The sequence below is a fragment of the Phyllostomus discolor genome, chromosome 11 (assembly GCF_004126475.2).
Source record: "Phyllostomus discolor isolate MPI-MPIP mPhyDis1 chromosome 11, mPhyDis1.pri.v3, whole genome shotgun sequence".
NCBI classification, from domain to species: Eukaryota; Metazoa; Chordata; class Mammalia; order Chiroptera; family Phyllostomidae; genus Phyllostomus; species Phyllostomus discolor.
The window spans coordinates 66794412-66809067 of NC_040913.2; the positions used below are offsets into that span (position 1 = coordinate 66794412).

Here is a 14656-nt window from a genome sequence, read left to right on the forward strand (position 1 = left end):
TAGACGGGCTGCCCGCCAGTCTCCGACAGGGGGCTACCCTGCTCCATGCCTTTCAGGGCTCCCCTCGAACAGGCCTGCCGACATCAGCGGGGACGTTACAGTGGGGCTCGGGAATGACCTTTTAGCCGAGACACGGGGCAGGCTGTTCCCCTCTTCCATTTCTTGCTGCCTGTCTGTTTCAGGCCTTAGGGCTGTGCCATTCTTTCCCGTGTATCATGCGTTAGGTGCATTCCCGCCTGGCCATCCAGAAATCAAACTCGCTTGCCTCAAGATCTCCTGCTTTAGTGATGGGGTCTCCCCGGACTGCAGCATCTGGAAGTAATCTGGCGTCCAGAACGGCCTTTTACGATAGATCTGTCATCGCCACATTTTTTAGTGCTTTGCGTGAGTGCTGTGCTGAATTCTGCCTGCGCCTTAGGTCATTTAACCCTCACAAGTGCAGCAAGGAAGGCACTTTGTCATCTCCAGTTCGAAGGTGGAGGAACTGAGGCATCGGAGGCTGAGTTATTGCCCAAGGTCCCCCATCCCATGTAAGCAGAGCTGATAACTGAACATATTCACATAATCGTATCTAAGGGCATGTGTGTACATCCTATTTTTATCTTTCTTCTAGGTAATACAGATATGCATCTGTATGGCTTTTCTACTTGACAAGTGTATTAGTTTCGTGGGCTGTTATAACAAGCTCTCAGACCAGATGGTTTAAACAAAAGAAGTTCCTGACCTCACAGTCTGGAAGCCTGGAGGTGGGAAGTCCAAGATCAAGGCGTCCGCAGGGCTGATCCCCTTTGTGGCTGTGAGGGGGAGCATATTCCAGACTCTCACCCGATTCTGGTGTAGCTGGACATCTGTGGTGACCTTTGGCTTGTGGACGTATCACCCATCTGTGCCTTCGTCTTCACGTGGCCCTCTCCCTGTGCGTGTTTGTGTCCAAATGTCCCTTTTTATAAGGGCACCGGTCACTGGGTTAGAGGACCACCCCCACACCTTACTTTAGCCCGTGGGCCTCTGAAGTCCCTCTCTCCAAGTCAGGTCACATTCTGAGGCGCCAGGGGTTTGCACTTCAACATCTGAACTTCAGAGGATGCAATTCAGTCTGTACCAAGTGTAATAAACTTTAGACCTTTTCCTTTATAAGTAGTATAACGTAGCTGCACCAAGCAGTGTGACTTTTTCCCTTTTCTTTTTAGAAACAGCGGTGTCTCTGACAGAGTTAGTACCTCTGTATCTTAGCCTGACATTGATGTCTTGAAAATACCTGAACCCCTGGGCTGGGTCTGTCCCGCCCAGCCTGCACGGTCAGCTGCAGGTGCATGGGAACCCTGAGCTCTGCTCCAGCTGTTCATGGATGATGCCACAGCCCCTCCGTTCTCTTGCAGGCCTCCTTCCCAGCAAACCTGCAGCTCGTCCTTGTTCTGCGCCCAACAGGATTCCTGCAAAGGACTCTCTCTGACCTGGCCTTCAAATTCAATAGAGATGACTTTAAGATGAAGGTGCCGGTAAGTATACCCTGCTTTAGTTGCACAGGCAGAACTAAACGTAATTGCATTCTTGGCCCATCTGTGATCATCGAAACCCTCATGGTGCTAACCTCAATGCTGTGAGCAAAAATAAAGCCCGAAATGACTCAGCTGGAGATTGTATTGTACTTCATCTCATGCAGCCAGGAGCTGTATGATCCTTCTTTCCCACCTGCCACGCCCCACCCCTGGTTGACTGTGCAAAGCAGGCCTCAAATGGACCGCTTAAAAGTACAGGCATTTCGTGAGAGCCACAAGTCTAGAACATTCTCACAGCAAGTCAGGCTGAAGAACAAGAGAGCCCAATGTGCCGAGTGCCATCGCCTGCCTCCTAGTGAGGACGGGCCAGGCTCTGCCAGTGCCTGAAGATGAGACGGGCCAGGGAAGTCGGTGTGAGCACCCCCAAGGCCTGGAGAGGGAAGCCCAGGTGCCCGGTGCGGGTAGCCGGCCCGGGCCCCGCAGAGAGATCACTGCCTCGTCTCCTTGCTCCAGCTCACGCAGGGCAGCTTCGGGGAAGGAGGCACTGCCAGGTAGCAGCCGAATCAGTGAGCCGTCAGAATCGGTGTTCACAAATGTCATCTTCTGAACCTGCAGTTCATTGACCCGTTTGCGGTCTTTCTTCAGTCTCACAGAAGGCATCATCGGGATGCTGTTGTTAAAAGTGCTCAGGTCTGTGTTTCAGCGCTGTGCGCTGAACTCAGCGCTCAGTAGGAAGTGTCAAGAAGGAGGGTGGGTCCCCGTGCCCTTCCTGTCGTGGTCAAATGTGTGTGCAGCACAGACAGTTGTTAGGCGAGACGCAGTAGCCACGAAAGAAGGTGGCTGACACTCCGAGATTGCCCAGCGGGCTAGTCTTCGGTCCTGCTGCTGCAAATCAGGGTTATCTGGCTGCATAGAGATGGTTTCGTGAGAAGAACAGGGAGAAAATGGGGTCATGTCGGCTAAGAACAGTTTTCTGCCTTAAAATGACATGTTAGCCCTTTCTTTAAATGAAGATCGTGCTTTGATCAGGAGACCTCGGCATCGGCCCGGGTGACAGTTTGGGCAAGACTGTTCTCTGGCGGGGCTGTCCCGTGCGCCAGGGTAGCAGCACCCCACCCCCACCCGCCAAACCCTAGCCCCACCCCACCCTCAATGCTGCGGCAATCAAAACTGCCCCCAGATGTTGTCACATGTCCTCTGAGGGACCGAACTGCCCTGGGGGAGGACCCCTGCCTTAAACTAATACAGTATTTAATAATACATGAGGTGGTTTCACGTAACAGTCAGGCTGAACCTCTCAAGACCTGTTGTGTAGTATCTGTGAGACAGCTTACAGAGAAAGGCTATTTTTATCTGAAACTCATGGACAGATTAACCTCGGAAAGGGCAAGAAAAATACAAAAACATAAAACCTTGTCCTGTGTGGAAGAGCTCGCTTGGCCACTGCAACCACGTGCAGGTCAAGGGCGCTGTGCTGACCCTGACTCATACCTGCGATGACCTCACAGGCGTTCAGCGAGAGTAAAGACAAAATTGCCTTCTCTCCAGTCCGAGCTCTGTCCGGTTGCCATGCTGAGCTCACCTGGCCACAGGAGCATCTAAACCCTTATCTGATGCCTGCTGCCCATGGCAAGCCCGGCTATGCCAAGGGCGTCGCATACTTGGGTGGCTGTCACCTGACAAGCTCAGCCATCACAAGCCCATTCCACGGATGAGGAAGCTGACACAGAGAGAATGAGTGGCTTGCCCAACGTCAACCAGCCAGTTAGCGGCAGAGCGGGGCTCAAACCCAGGTGCCAAGCCCGTGATTTCTGCCCGCCCTGCCGCGCTTAGCTGCCAGCAGGAGAACATTTCCTGATCTGCGTGCTGGGCATTCTGCTTACAGGGGCAGTTTCTTTCTCCTCTAGGTCATAATGCTGAGCTCAGTACCAGAATTACACGGCTACATCGACAAGTCCCAGCTGACCGAGGACCTGGGCGGGACCCTGGATTACTGCCACACCAGGTGGTTGTGTCACCGCACGGTGAGTGTTTCCGGCACTCTCCGGTGGGTGCAGGCTTCGGGCTGTGGTTCTCAGTAACCCCTAGTTAATGCCCTAGAATTGCTTTTGCGTTTTGATGCTGCCTTTTCCAAAGACGTGTTCACGTTAACCCAAGTTTTCTCCCGAACAACGATGGTCTCAGTGGACCTTAGTCATCCAAAGAAACAACATGAGTAATAAGTTCGGGAGTGGCTTGCTCTGGGCCAAGAGACAGAAAAGAAAGAAAGAAAAGCCCCATGCTGTTGTAGTTTGCAGCACTCACGCCTCTCTCGACAACGGGAGAGCCCTCGAGCTTAGAATGGCCCTAGGTGATGAAAGCGTGTGTGAAGAGTGTCCGGTATGTGTCTGAGGAAGTCGTGAGGCTAGGCAACCAGTGGGAAGGTATTTACGTCCCGCAGACCAGGCTTCTGTGGCTCTGTCCCCTCTGAGGACGCCCGTCTGATCCTTGCCGCCAATGCTTTCCAGGCAGCGGGAGGTGCGGTGTGCGCACACGTTGTGACGGTGTTTTCCCTCTTCCCAAGGCCATCGAAGGTTTTGCCCTCATGGTGAAGCAGACAGCCCAGATGCTGCAGTCCTTCGGGACCGAGCTGGCCGAAACGGAACTGCCCAATGACGTCCAGTCTACGAGCTCAGTGCTCTGCGCGCACACGGAGAAGAAAGTCAAAGCGAAGGTACGAGCGGCCTCTGGGGGGCGGGGGGTGCCTTGTGTCTGCGTGGGAGGTGGTGGAGCAGAAAGAGCTGATGTCAGCATCAGGTAAGACAGAATCGAAGGGGTTTCAAAAACGCCTTTTGATGCTAATGCTCTGGGTCACCTCTGTGATGAGAACTGGAACATGCGCCTTTTTTAAAAAGCAGCATAAACAAGTGCCGTTAACACAGACGCTTCCTGTGGTTGGCTTGAGCGGCTCGGGGAATCTGGTGAAGCAGGTTGTCAGAGGCGGCCTCTCCCCGAACCAGCTCCCAAGCTGTCTTACAGCAGCGTCCTTCCTCTGGGTGTTTCTGCTGCTTGGCAGTAAGCCAAGACAGGAATTCTACCTCCGAGGTCCCAAGGAAGGTGGGCGGAGAGGTGGTGGGCTGTCTTGGAGAGGCTGACATTCATGGAGTAGTCTCTGTGCCCATGTATTCACCGTCACCCCCCAGATAACCGTGTTCCAAGGGAGACGTGCTCCCCGAGCCTGTCGCATCCCCTGCCCCACCTGCACATCGCAGGCTGATGAGAGTCAGCGGTGATGGTGACCCGCAGGTGGTCCCTGGGGGGCCGCCCCCACCCACACCCAGAGAACCCCTTGCTCCCTTTCACTCCTGGCAGCGAGGATGGTTGCAGAAGCAGGCACCTGGAGGTCTGGTGTCCTGTTACTCTCCTACCTTACCCTGCTGCCCCTGCGTGACCCGTAACCCTAGCTCTGCCCTGGTCGCAGAGGGAGGAGTCTCCCCGACACCTGCCTGCTTTTCCCAGTGAGCGGGCGGTCAGCACAGGGGTAGGAGGACTCCACTGTGGCTGGTGCTGTGCCCGCCTCACTTGTTGTGACCCTCCCACTCCCCTCGCAGGGGCGATGCCCCACAAAGCCCACCATTACCTCCAACCCGGGTGGAGTCCTGGGGAGTGGGTGGGCTTGGAGTGCAAGGCGCCCTGCTCTTCCCGCAGGAAGACATGAGGCTGGCGCTGGACGAGGGGCAGAGCATCCTGGAGAGCATCAGGGAGCCCCTGGCCAAGAGCCCGGAGCAGAGCCTGAACCAGGACCAGCTGGACAATCAGACCACCGTGCAGAGGTGAGCACCTCGGGCTGCGGGGGCCTCTCGGGTGACTGGCCTCTGTGGAAATGAGAGGCGATAGGCTGAGGGCAGAGGGACAGGCGGACAGGAGCGGGAGGCCCCACCCCCACGTGCCTTGTCGCCTCTCTTAGCCTTGTTTCCTCACCTCAGAGGGAAACAAGAGGACCTCGGAGTCCTTACCGCTGAAATGTTGTCCTTCCACATGCCAGAGAAGGCAGCTTCTCTGGGGACATGCCTCAGAGTAATCTCTCTTTTTCGTAAGCACGAAGGGCCGTTAAAGGGAGAACAGGGGTGACAGGAGCTGGCAGGCTTGCAGCTCTGCACTCGGAGCTCTCCTGTCCCATTTCACACCTGGTCTCCGCCTGTTTGCAGGTAAGGGAGGGAGCTACCTGAGGCCCTTCCCTGCTCCAGCCCCAGGTTTTGGAGGCATGTCTTTTCTTTCCCTGGAAAGGGGATGGTGCGTGCTTCCCTCCCTTGGTTTCTAGCTAAATGACGGGACACAAGGTAAGGTGTCCACACGGCTAACTGTTAGCTGACACCTCATGATGCCCTGTGACGTCCACACAGCACACACTTCCTTTCCATTCCGTGCTCTTCACCATGCAAGCCAGGTCAGCGCTGAGACCCTGTCTCCTTGCTCAGGGACAGGTGGGGGACAGGTGCAGAGCAGCTGTGCAGCCGGCCCAGGGGCTCCTAACCCCTCACAGACAAACCCAGACCTGGACCCTGGCTGGTCTTTTCCACTCTTAGCCCTTGTTCCCGCCTCATGTCCAAAGGTCACACGCCGAGCAGGTGTTCTGGGCCAGGGACGCAGAGCAGGCCCTGGGGTACCGGACAGGCCTGTGTGGATGGGACATCACTGACGGAGGAGGTGGGAGCTCACTGTCGACTCCCCCCAGACTCAGTTTCCTCATTTATACAGTGGGGCTGGCCTGAGCACACTGGACGCGGTGGGTGTGGGACAAGGTTGCTCACACTCATCCTGCACAGTGTGCGGAGCACACGGGAATAACGACAGCAGGTGGTGGCCGCAGTTCTTCACCCGCACGTGCCTCGTGGCAGCTCACTGCTTCCTTCACCCCCACACCAAAGTTTTAAATAGTAACCCCAAACCTGTACCATCTCAACCTTGTAAAACTTAGCAGACTCAGCCAGCTGCCCTCCCTTTCAAGTCAGTGGGCCCTGAAGAAACCCCTGCCTGCGGATCCTGGGCTCCAGTCCCCAGGATAAGAGGAGGCAAGAGTCTTAGGGAGGCTGCTTGGAGACTGAGCCCCCCACCAGTGCTTCACATCGAGGGGTTTGATTCTTCCCAAGGCCCCACGGGTCGCCCCAACACACAGCACAGTGCCTCTCCTCTTTCCTAGGCTCCTGGCCCAGCTGAATGAAACCGAGGCTGCCTTTGATGAGTTTTGGGCAAAGCATCAGCAAAAACTTGAACAGTGTCTGCAGCTCCGGCATTTCGAGCAGGATTTCCGAGAGGTGAGTGGCCTGGAGCACACGGAGAACCTGCAGATGGGCACCTGGCATCTAACTGCAGGTAGCCGGTGGGTAGGCTGGATCACCTGGGTGCCCAGAGCTGAGTCACCTGGCCCACTGTGGCTCAGTGCGAAGTAGTCTCTGTTAGCCGCAGCAAGCCACAAGATCGAGTTGGACTAAACCTTAAAATATGTGATTGGTGAGTCAATCATTACATGCAAAGATTATGTAAAATCTGCTCATTGGCATGAGCTTCCGCATTAGTTGTCAATCAAGCAAGCAATCTCTGTTCTCCCTTCATGGTCATTTGTGTGCTCTTCCTCTGTATGGGCCCTGGGCACACACAGATCAGAGATGCAGCTCTGCCTTGGATTCAGTGTGACTGGCTGTAGTAGAAGTGATGCGCCATCATGGTGTTAGGTTGTTAGAGGTGGCCAGCTCTTCGGAAGCCTGTTAATCATGTATGCATCAGAATGCATGCATTGACACTTCCCTGTGGTCTGGTCGTGGTGCATTGTAGGAATGTAAAACGGTACGCCATCCAGAGCAACATAGACCCAGGGCGGCGCCTTCCCTGTGCTCAGGAAACCTGGTCATGAAGGGAGACTCATACGTCCACAGAAAATAAGTAACCACATCAAGTTCTGTGGGGAAAAAAAAACTGGTGTGGGGCCACGTCTAGGTGCCAGGTGAGGAGGCCCAGAGGACCGTTCTGTGGGGACGTCCTCCAGCTCTGGCCCTCCCCAGAGAGTCGTGAATCTTGCCTGTGGGGAATGTGGCCCCATTCAGCAGCCTTCACTGAGCGCTGCTGGTCTGGGCCCGTGCTGAGCTGGGGCCAGGGGGCCGAAGCAGCCTCCCAGACTCAGGCCAGAGTGGTCACACCAGCCAAGGAGAAGGTGGTCATTCATTACTTATTTCTGTGGGGACTGAAAAAGGCGCTTCAGGCAGCCATACTTTTTATTTGTGGGTCATTGTAGATTCAAGTGCCGTTGTAAGAAGTAATTTGGAGACATCCGTGTGTTCTCCACCCAGTTTCCCTAAATGGTGACATCTTTCCCAAACTAAAGCACAGGACCACCGCCAGAGTGCTGTGCCCGGCACACTCAACGCCCAGAACATTCCGTCACAACAGGGACCCCCCCACGTTTCCCTTCTCTAGACGCACCCACCTCCCTCCCACTTCTACCCTCTCCTGAACCCTGGCCGCCACCGATCTCCGTTCCCATAATGTTGTCGTTTCAAAGACGTGTTGTAGATGGGGTCATACAACACATACCCTTTTGGGATTGGCTCCTTTCGCTCAGCAGGTTTCCCTGGAGATTCACCCAGGTGGTTCTGTGTGCCAACACCTGTTCCTTTTCACTGCGAAGTAGTCGGTATTCCGTGGTGTGGACGGGCCACAGATGAACCAGTCACCCACTGAAAGCTCCTGGGCTGTTTCCAGGGTTTGCCGTTACAAATAGAGCTGTTATAAACATTCATGTACAGATTTTTGCATGGACGTAAGTTGTCATGTCTCTGAGATAAACACTCAGGAGTACAATTGCTGGGTCATATGGTAGTGTCATGTTTAGCTTTTTTAGAAAAAGCCTGATTGTTTTCAGATGGCTGGAGCATTTTATGTCCCCAGCAGCCATGGGTGAGGGGTCCCGTTTCTCCACAGCCTCACCGGCACTTGGTGTGGTGTTATTTTAACTCCTCTACACATATTCTGATAGGTGTGTAGTGATGTCTATTGTGGTTCTATTTTGCATGTTCATAATGGCTGATGACCTTGAACATCTTTCCAAGTGCTTATTTATCATCAATGTGTGCTCTTCCGTGAAGCGTCTGTATCTCTACTTCCCATTTTGTGACTGAGTTATTTCCATTTTTGTTTTTACTGTTGTGTTTTGAGAGTTTTTTATGCACTTTAGATACCGACCCCTTGTCAGACATGTGGTTTGAAAGTATTTTCTTCCAGCCCATCACTTGTCTTTGTGCCCTCTTAACCAGGTGTTTCAGAGAGCAGAGTGTATGGTGTGGACGACGTCCCATTTACACTGTTCCTGTGAAAGACTGTACTTTTGGTATCAGTCCTGGATCCCAGAGACGGTCCCCTAAACTACTTTTCCTAAAAGATTGCAGTTTTTACACTTCAAGGTGCTGTTGGCACAAGGCGTGAGAATGAGGTCAAGGCCACTCCCCCAGCGCTCATCTTTCCCCCACCCGCCTGTTCTCCACTTTTGTCCAAGGTCACTGGGCGCGTTTGTTTGGGTCAATTTCTGGGTCTGCATTCTGTTCCTCCATCAAAACATGGCCTCGATCGTAGCTGTTATACGCCTGGAAATCAGGTGGATGGATCTTCCCATTTTATTCTTCTTTTTCAAAGTTGTTTTAGCTAGTCTAGTCCCTTTGCCTTTCCATGTAAATTTAAAGTAATCTCGTTTTCATCTATATAAAATTTGCTAGAATTTTGATAGCAATTGTGTTAAACCTCTATTTGAGAGAGAATCAACATCTTTACTATGTTGAATCTTTCCATCAATGAACCCGATATGTCTCACCACTTATTTAGCTTTTCTCAGACTTTTTTTATTGATGTTGTATACCTGTTCAGTACGTGTTTTGTTGGATTTACACTTACATATTTTACTTGTTAAAAAAAGCAGTTATAAATGGTATTTTTAGTTGCGGTGTCTGTGCATCTATCACTATATGTAGCAATACAATTGGCTTTTGCATATTTATCTTGTCTTCTGAAAGCATGCTGACCACACTTCTTCCAGGTGTTTCTTTGTCCCCTTCGGGATTTTCTGCACAGATGATCAGGTCATACGCAAACCGGAACAGTGTGACTGTTCCCTTTCCCGTCTGCATGCCTTTTGTTTGTTTGTTTGTATCTGTAATTTTTTTTTTTTTTTTGCCTTGCTGCACCGGCTCGAGCTGCCACCCCTCGTGCAACAGCTGTGGGAGCAGGTGTCCTTGCCTCGTTTCCGGTCTCAGGGGCAAAGCCTTGTTTTCACCAGCATTATCTGTGAGATGCTGCCTGTAGGGTGTTTATAGACGCTCTTTATCAGATTGGGGGGTATCCCTCCAGGTCTGTGTTTCTGAGGGGACATCCCAGTTTCCCTCTCCTCCATCATTCCTGGTTTCAGACATGTCTCCATGCCCTTTTCTTTGTCTGTGGCTGTTTTGATGTGGGCCTGAGTCTCTCACCTGCTTCTCTTTCAGGTCAAGGCCTCCTTAGACGCGTTGGCTCAGAAGATAGCGACTTTCACGGACGTGGGCAACAGCTTGGCGCACGCAGAGCACCTCCTGAAGGACCTTACCAGCTTTGAGGAAAAGTCCAGTGTAAGGACTGGGACATGGACTGGTGTGACTGGTGTGGGTGGGGGACAGCCTAGTGACGAGGTACCCAGGGTGTCACCAAAGTTGCTTAAAAAGGCACAGGAATTGGGCTTTCTGCCATCAGAGTGGAAGCCCCCAGCCCCGAGTAATATCGGCAGGTGGCAGGGCAGCTGCCTGGCCCACCCACCACTGACCCCTGCTCCCACGCCCTACCCCCACCCTCCCCTCACAGATCCCTCAAAGGAAGTAGCGCTCTCTTGCTTGTACTTAACCTAAGCTGAGCTGTGTGTCTGGGGCGGCTCTCTGCAGGCAGCCGTGGAGCGGGCCCGCGCCCTGTCCCTGGAGGGGGAGCAGCTCATCGACAACAAGCACTACGCCGTGGACTCCATCCGCCCCAAGTGCCACGAGCTCCAGCACCTCTGTGACCAGTTCACTGCGGAGGTCGGGCAGCGGAGAGGTCTACTCAACAAGTCACTGGAGCTGCACAGCCTCCTGGAGGCGGTAGGCCCCCCAGCCCCACGCCCCTGCTGGCAGAACCACTCTTGGCCCCACATGGCCAGCTCCCTCTGTGTGAGATGCACCGTCATTGATTAGAAGCTGGCCCACACCCTCCTGTCTGGACGCCTTTCTTGTGGCCTAGTTGGTCGTGTCCTGACACAGCTGTTTTCTAGAATTCACCAGCAACAGCTAACGATTTCTTATAAAGGCCCGGAAACTTATCATGTTCCTAACTCAGTGCATTGCCTCCCTGTATGTATGAGTCCTGTCCTGGGTGACGTGCTCAATGTTTTGGAGCACTGCATTCCCTCCGGGGGGTCCTCTGGGTGCTGCAGCAGAACTAGGATGATGCAGCGCTGATAATATGCCCCCAAATGTAGTGGTCAGGGGATGGTGTGGGAGACAGCCAGCAGGCCCCAGAGAAGACAGGCCCCACACAGCTGCTAACAGTGCCATTCTCTCCCTCTGCAATGCTTCCCGTGTCCAGTCCATGAAGTGGTGCGATGAGGGGATTTACCTGCTGGCCTCACAGCCCGTGGACAAGTGCCAGTCCCAGGATGGGGCCGAGGCAGCCCTCCAAGAAATTGAGAAGTTTTTGGAGACCGGTGCAGAAAATAAGATCCAGGAGCTCAATAAAATTTACCAGGACTACGAACCCATCCTCACCCAAGACCTGCTGGTATGCCAACTCGGGCCTTTCACCTGTAGCTCACCTGTCTTGAATGGTGGGGAGTCACCCTGATGATGTTCAAATGAATCATCTAATGAATTCTTAGAGGCAATGGAGAGAGATACAGGGTTGGAGGGAGGGGTCATCTGGCTCAGTTTCCCTTACACAGAAGTCATGGTCATGCGTCCGTCAAAAGGCGCATGTCCTTCCCCTGCAAGGGGTGCGTGTTTGACGAAGTGGCCATTCCTCAGACCTGCTTCCGGTTGCTCCTCTCAGTGTCGTGCTGAGATACGACTCCTCTTCCATCTCGGCCAGCTGCACTCAGCCCACCCCCTGGGGCGACCCACGGGCTCACTGCCCCTTCCACAGGCAGCCTTCAGATGCACGGGAGAGCTGTGTGTCCCTCCCTTCCAGCTGACCTGCCCCTGGGCCCAGCACCCCTCCCTCCGTCGTGGGGCTGCCGCCCCTGCGCAGCCACAGCGAGCAGCGCCAGTGCAGGACGGCCGCGCCCGTGACAGGTGCTGCGTCACAGCATTTGGAAGGGTGGTCACCCTGAGAGTGTACAGGCAGTTGTTCTGTTTTTGAGTTGCAGACACCAGCACTTACAAAGCATCTGGCTAACTAGTCTGTCATACCTTGTCACTTCAGGAACACGTGCAGAAGGTCTTCCAGAAGCAAGAGAGCATGGAAGAAATGTTTCACCGGAGACAGGCCAGCCTGAAGAAGCTGGCGGCCAAGCAGACCAGGCCCGTGCAGCCAGTGGCCCCCCGGCCCGAGGCGCTCACCAAGTCGCCCTGCCCCTCCCCAGGTGTGTGCAGGCTTGCCTCCTTCCTTCAGGGAATGCCCTCCTTCTGTTCCAGGATTTATTTTGTAAATAAAGTTGTATTGGCACTTGGCCCACTTACTTGTTTACTCTCATCGCTGCTGCTTCTGTGCTCAGCACAGCAGAGCCGATTGGTTGTAGCAAAGAACTGAAACACCCACTGTCACAGGACCCTCCTAGGACTCTTCTCCACTCTAGTCTCTCCCCAACCCCTCCACTCTCAGTGCTGTTGCCAAAACAGTTTTCCCCGCACACACACACACAGCTCCAACCTCAGCCCCAAAGCCTCCCTGCGTGGTGTCTGATGCCTCAGCCACTTCGGTTGCCCCCAGGCACCACAGCCGCTGGGCCGTGGCCCCTCATCACTTCTCTCCCCAGCACAGTCCTTCTCACCCCTTCCCTGTCCCCAAACACACTCTTCCCCAGCAGCTGGGACCTCCCGCTGCCTTCCTTGGGGGGTGGGGGCGGACCTTGGTGAATGTTTTAAGTTGGTGAGAGCCCTGGAGAGCTGGCTCCCAGCCCCCAGTGTGTAGAGGTCTCCTGGCCGAGGATTTCCTCCCCTGGTGACTGGGAGCCCCTCTAGGGATGGGAACTAACTCCAGCAGGCTGACCCCAGGTGGTTCCCCCGTGTCCCCTTCCTCCCCCTCACCTCCCGACCCCATTTTCCTTCTCTTCAGTTTTGCTGTGCTTTCGTCACCCTTCCCTAGGCTGCTTGCTTTTTTCCTCTGAAAGTAAAAAAGTAAATCCCAGACACTCCTGGGTGTGCTTTTTCCTCTCCAGGAAATAAGATTCTTACAAAGTTACACCCACCTTTTTCCTCTTCTCCCCAAACCAGGTGTCTGGAGAGGTTCCGAGAACAGCAGTTCTGAGGGCAGCGCACTCCGGAGGGGGCCCTACAGGAGGGCCAAGGTGAGGCCCGCCGTCCCTGCTCTGCTCTGAGCCCCACCACCTCTCTCGCCTCACCCTCCTTGGTGGGCACCCAGCCTGGTTCTCCCAGCCCTCTCCCACACCCGGGCCCACACGCCAGGGCTGCCCTCCCCTCCTCATCCTGCGAGGTCTCAGGTTTCCCATCTGCTCCCAGACGGAAAGTGAGCTTGGCCTCCATCCAGAGCCTTAGTCAGGACGTCCAGCTGTGTCTTCTCGCTTTTGGAGTCTTCATGTGCTGTGTGCTCTTCTCTCTCCAGAGCGAAATGAGTGAGGGCCGGCAGGGCCGCAGCAGCTCCACGGGGGAAGAGGAGGAGAGCCTGGCCATCCTGAGGAGGTGGGTGGGCGCCGCTGGGCGGCTCTGGTCCAGATACGACAAGCGGGACCCACCTAGATCTCAGCCTTTGGCCAGGACAGTCCGAGTACAAGTGAGCCAAAGTTGGTGAAAAATGCCAGCCTCTCCCCCAAAGCCGTGATGTGGGGCCCACACACATGTGTGCAGTGCACGGGCGTGGAGCACACGTGTCCATTGGGCATGTCTGCATCTGAAACCAAGAGAAATTGGGGTTTCCCTTAGAAAAGCCACGTTTGCCCCTGGGTCCCTGGGCAGGACTGTGAAGATGTGAAAAGGACTGTGTTTTCCCTTCAAGGCCAGGTGAGGAGGCAAGTGTGACCCAGCCCGTCCAGGCCCTTGGGTCACACGTGCAGGGTCAGCCACGTAACTGCCCCTCGACCCAGCTTTCTGTCTCCTCAGAGGCCTTGGTCCCTCCTGGCTCCATGTGCGGGGGTCACTTCTCTTTCTTCATCCCTCCCCTCCGGCTTTTCTCACCGTTCCTCACCCCCCAGCTCTTCCTCTTTTTTTTTTTTAAGATTTTATTTATTTATTTTTAGAGAGAAGGGAAGGGAAGGAGAAAGAGAAGGAGAGAAACATCAATGTGTGGTTGCCTTTCACGCGCCCCCTATTGGGGACCTGGCCCACAACCCAGACATGTGCTCTGACTGGGAATTGAACTGGCAACCCTTTGGTTCACAGACCCACACTGAGTCCACTGAGCTGCACCAGCCAGGGCTCACCCCCGGCTCTTCTCACTGCACACCTGGGCTGTTGCCATGGTGTTTGCCGGAGGTCCTGCACCTCCCACCCTGGGGTTGTGTCTGTCCCGGGCACAGAGCTCTGATGAGGTCTGAACTCTTGACAGGGAAGGCACTTCCAAAGTCTTTCCCAGGATTGGCAGGCGCCTTCCCCCTTGAACCCTACCTTCCAGCCTAGCTAGGCCATCCACACTTCCACAAAGGCAGCCTGCACCCTACCACCTTCCTGGGTCCATGCCCTCTGAGCTCAGCACATGGAATGCTGTCCCTGACCCCAAACACAGTGCCCGGCCCTCAGCATCCAGCTCCATTCTCCACCAGGAACATCCTCCCCTTTGTGCCCACGCTGTGCTCTATGCTTCCAGACTAGAGTGCTCCCCTCCGAGGCCCATGTTTTCCCCCTCCCCCCACCTCCCCGTTTAGGATCACTGTCTCTTTGAACTGAGGCCTACCATCTTGTTAAGTGCTGACAGCCATTTCAGAATTGATTGTGCTCAGTAGTCCCAAGCTCCCCCCCGCCGCCAGAGCA

General features: G+C 54.6%; 1 protein-coding gene across 27 annotated transcripts in view; it reads left to right on the top strand.

Moving 5' to 3' along the window:
- Window positions 1–14656, top strand: part of MCF2L (MCF.2 cell line derived transforming sequence like) — a 169606-nt gene that overhangs the window by 136047 nt on the left and 18903 nt on the right. For all 27 annotated transcript variants that reach the window (XM_036011475.1, XM_036011478.1, XM_036011479.1 and 24 more), the window contains 11 exons: window positions 1380–1499; window positions 3407–3523; window positions 4063–4212; window positions 5187–5311; window positions 6679–6793; window positions 10004–10123; window positions 10430–10621; window positions 11106–11297; window positions 11937–12096; window positions 12947–13020; window positions 13296–13372. In XM_036011475.1, the coding sequence (XP_035867368.1) occupies window positions 1380–1499; window positions 3407–3523; window positions 4063–4212; window positions 5187–5311; window positions 6679–6793; window positions 10004–10123; window positions 10430–10621; window positions 11106–11297; window positions 11937–12096; window positions 12947–13020; window positions 13296–13372 (1442 nt within the window). The remainder of the gene's footprint in view (window positions 1–1379; window positions 1500–3406; window positions 3524–4062; window positions 4213–5186; window positions 5312–6678; window positions 6794–10003; window positions 10124–10429; window positions 10622–11105; window positions 11298–11936; window positions 12097–12946; window positions 13021–13295; window positions 13373–14656) is intronic.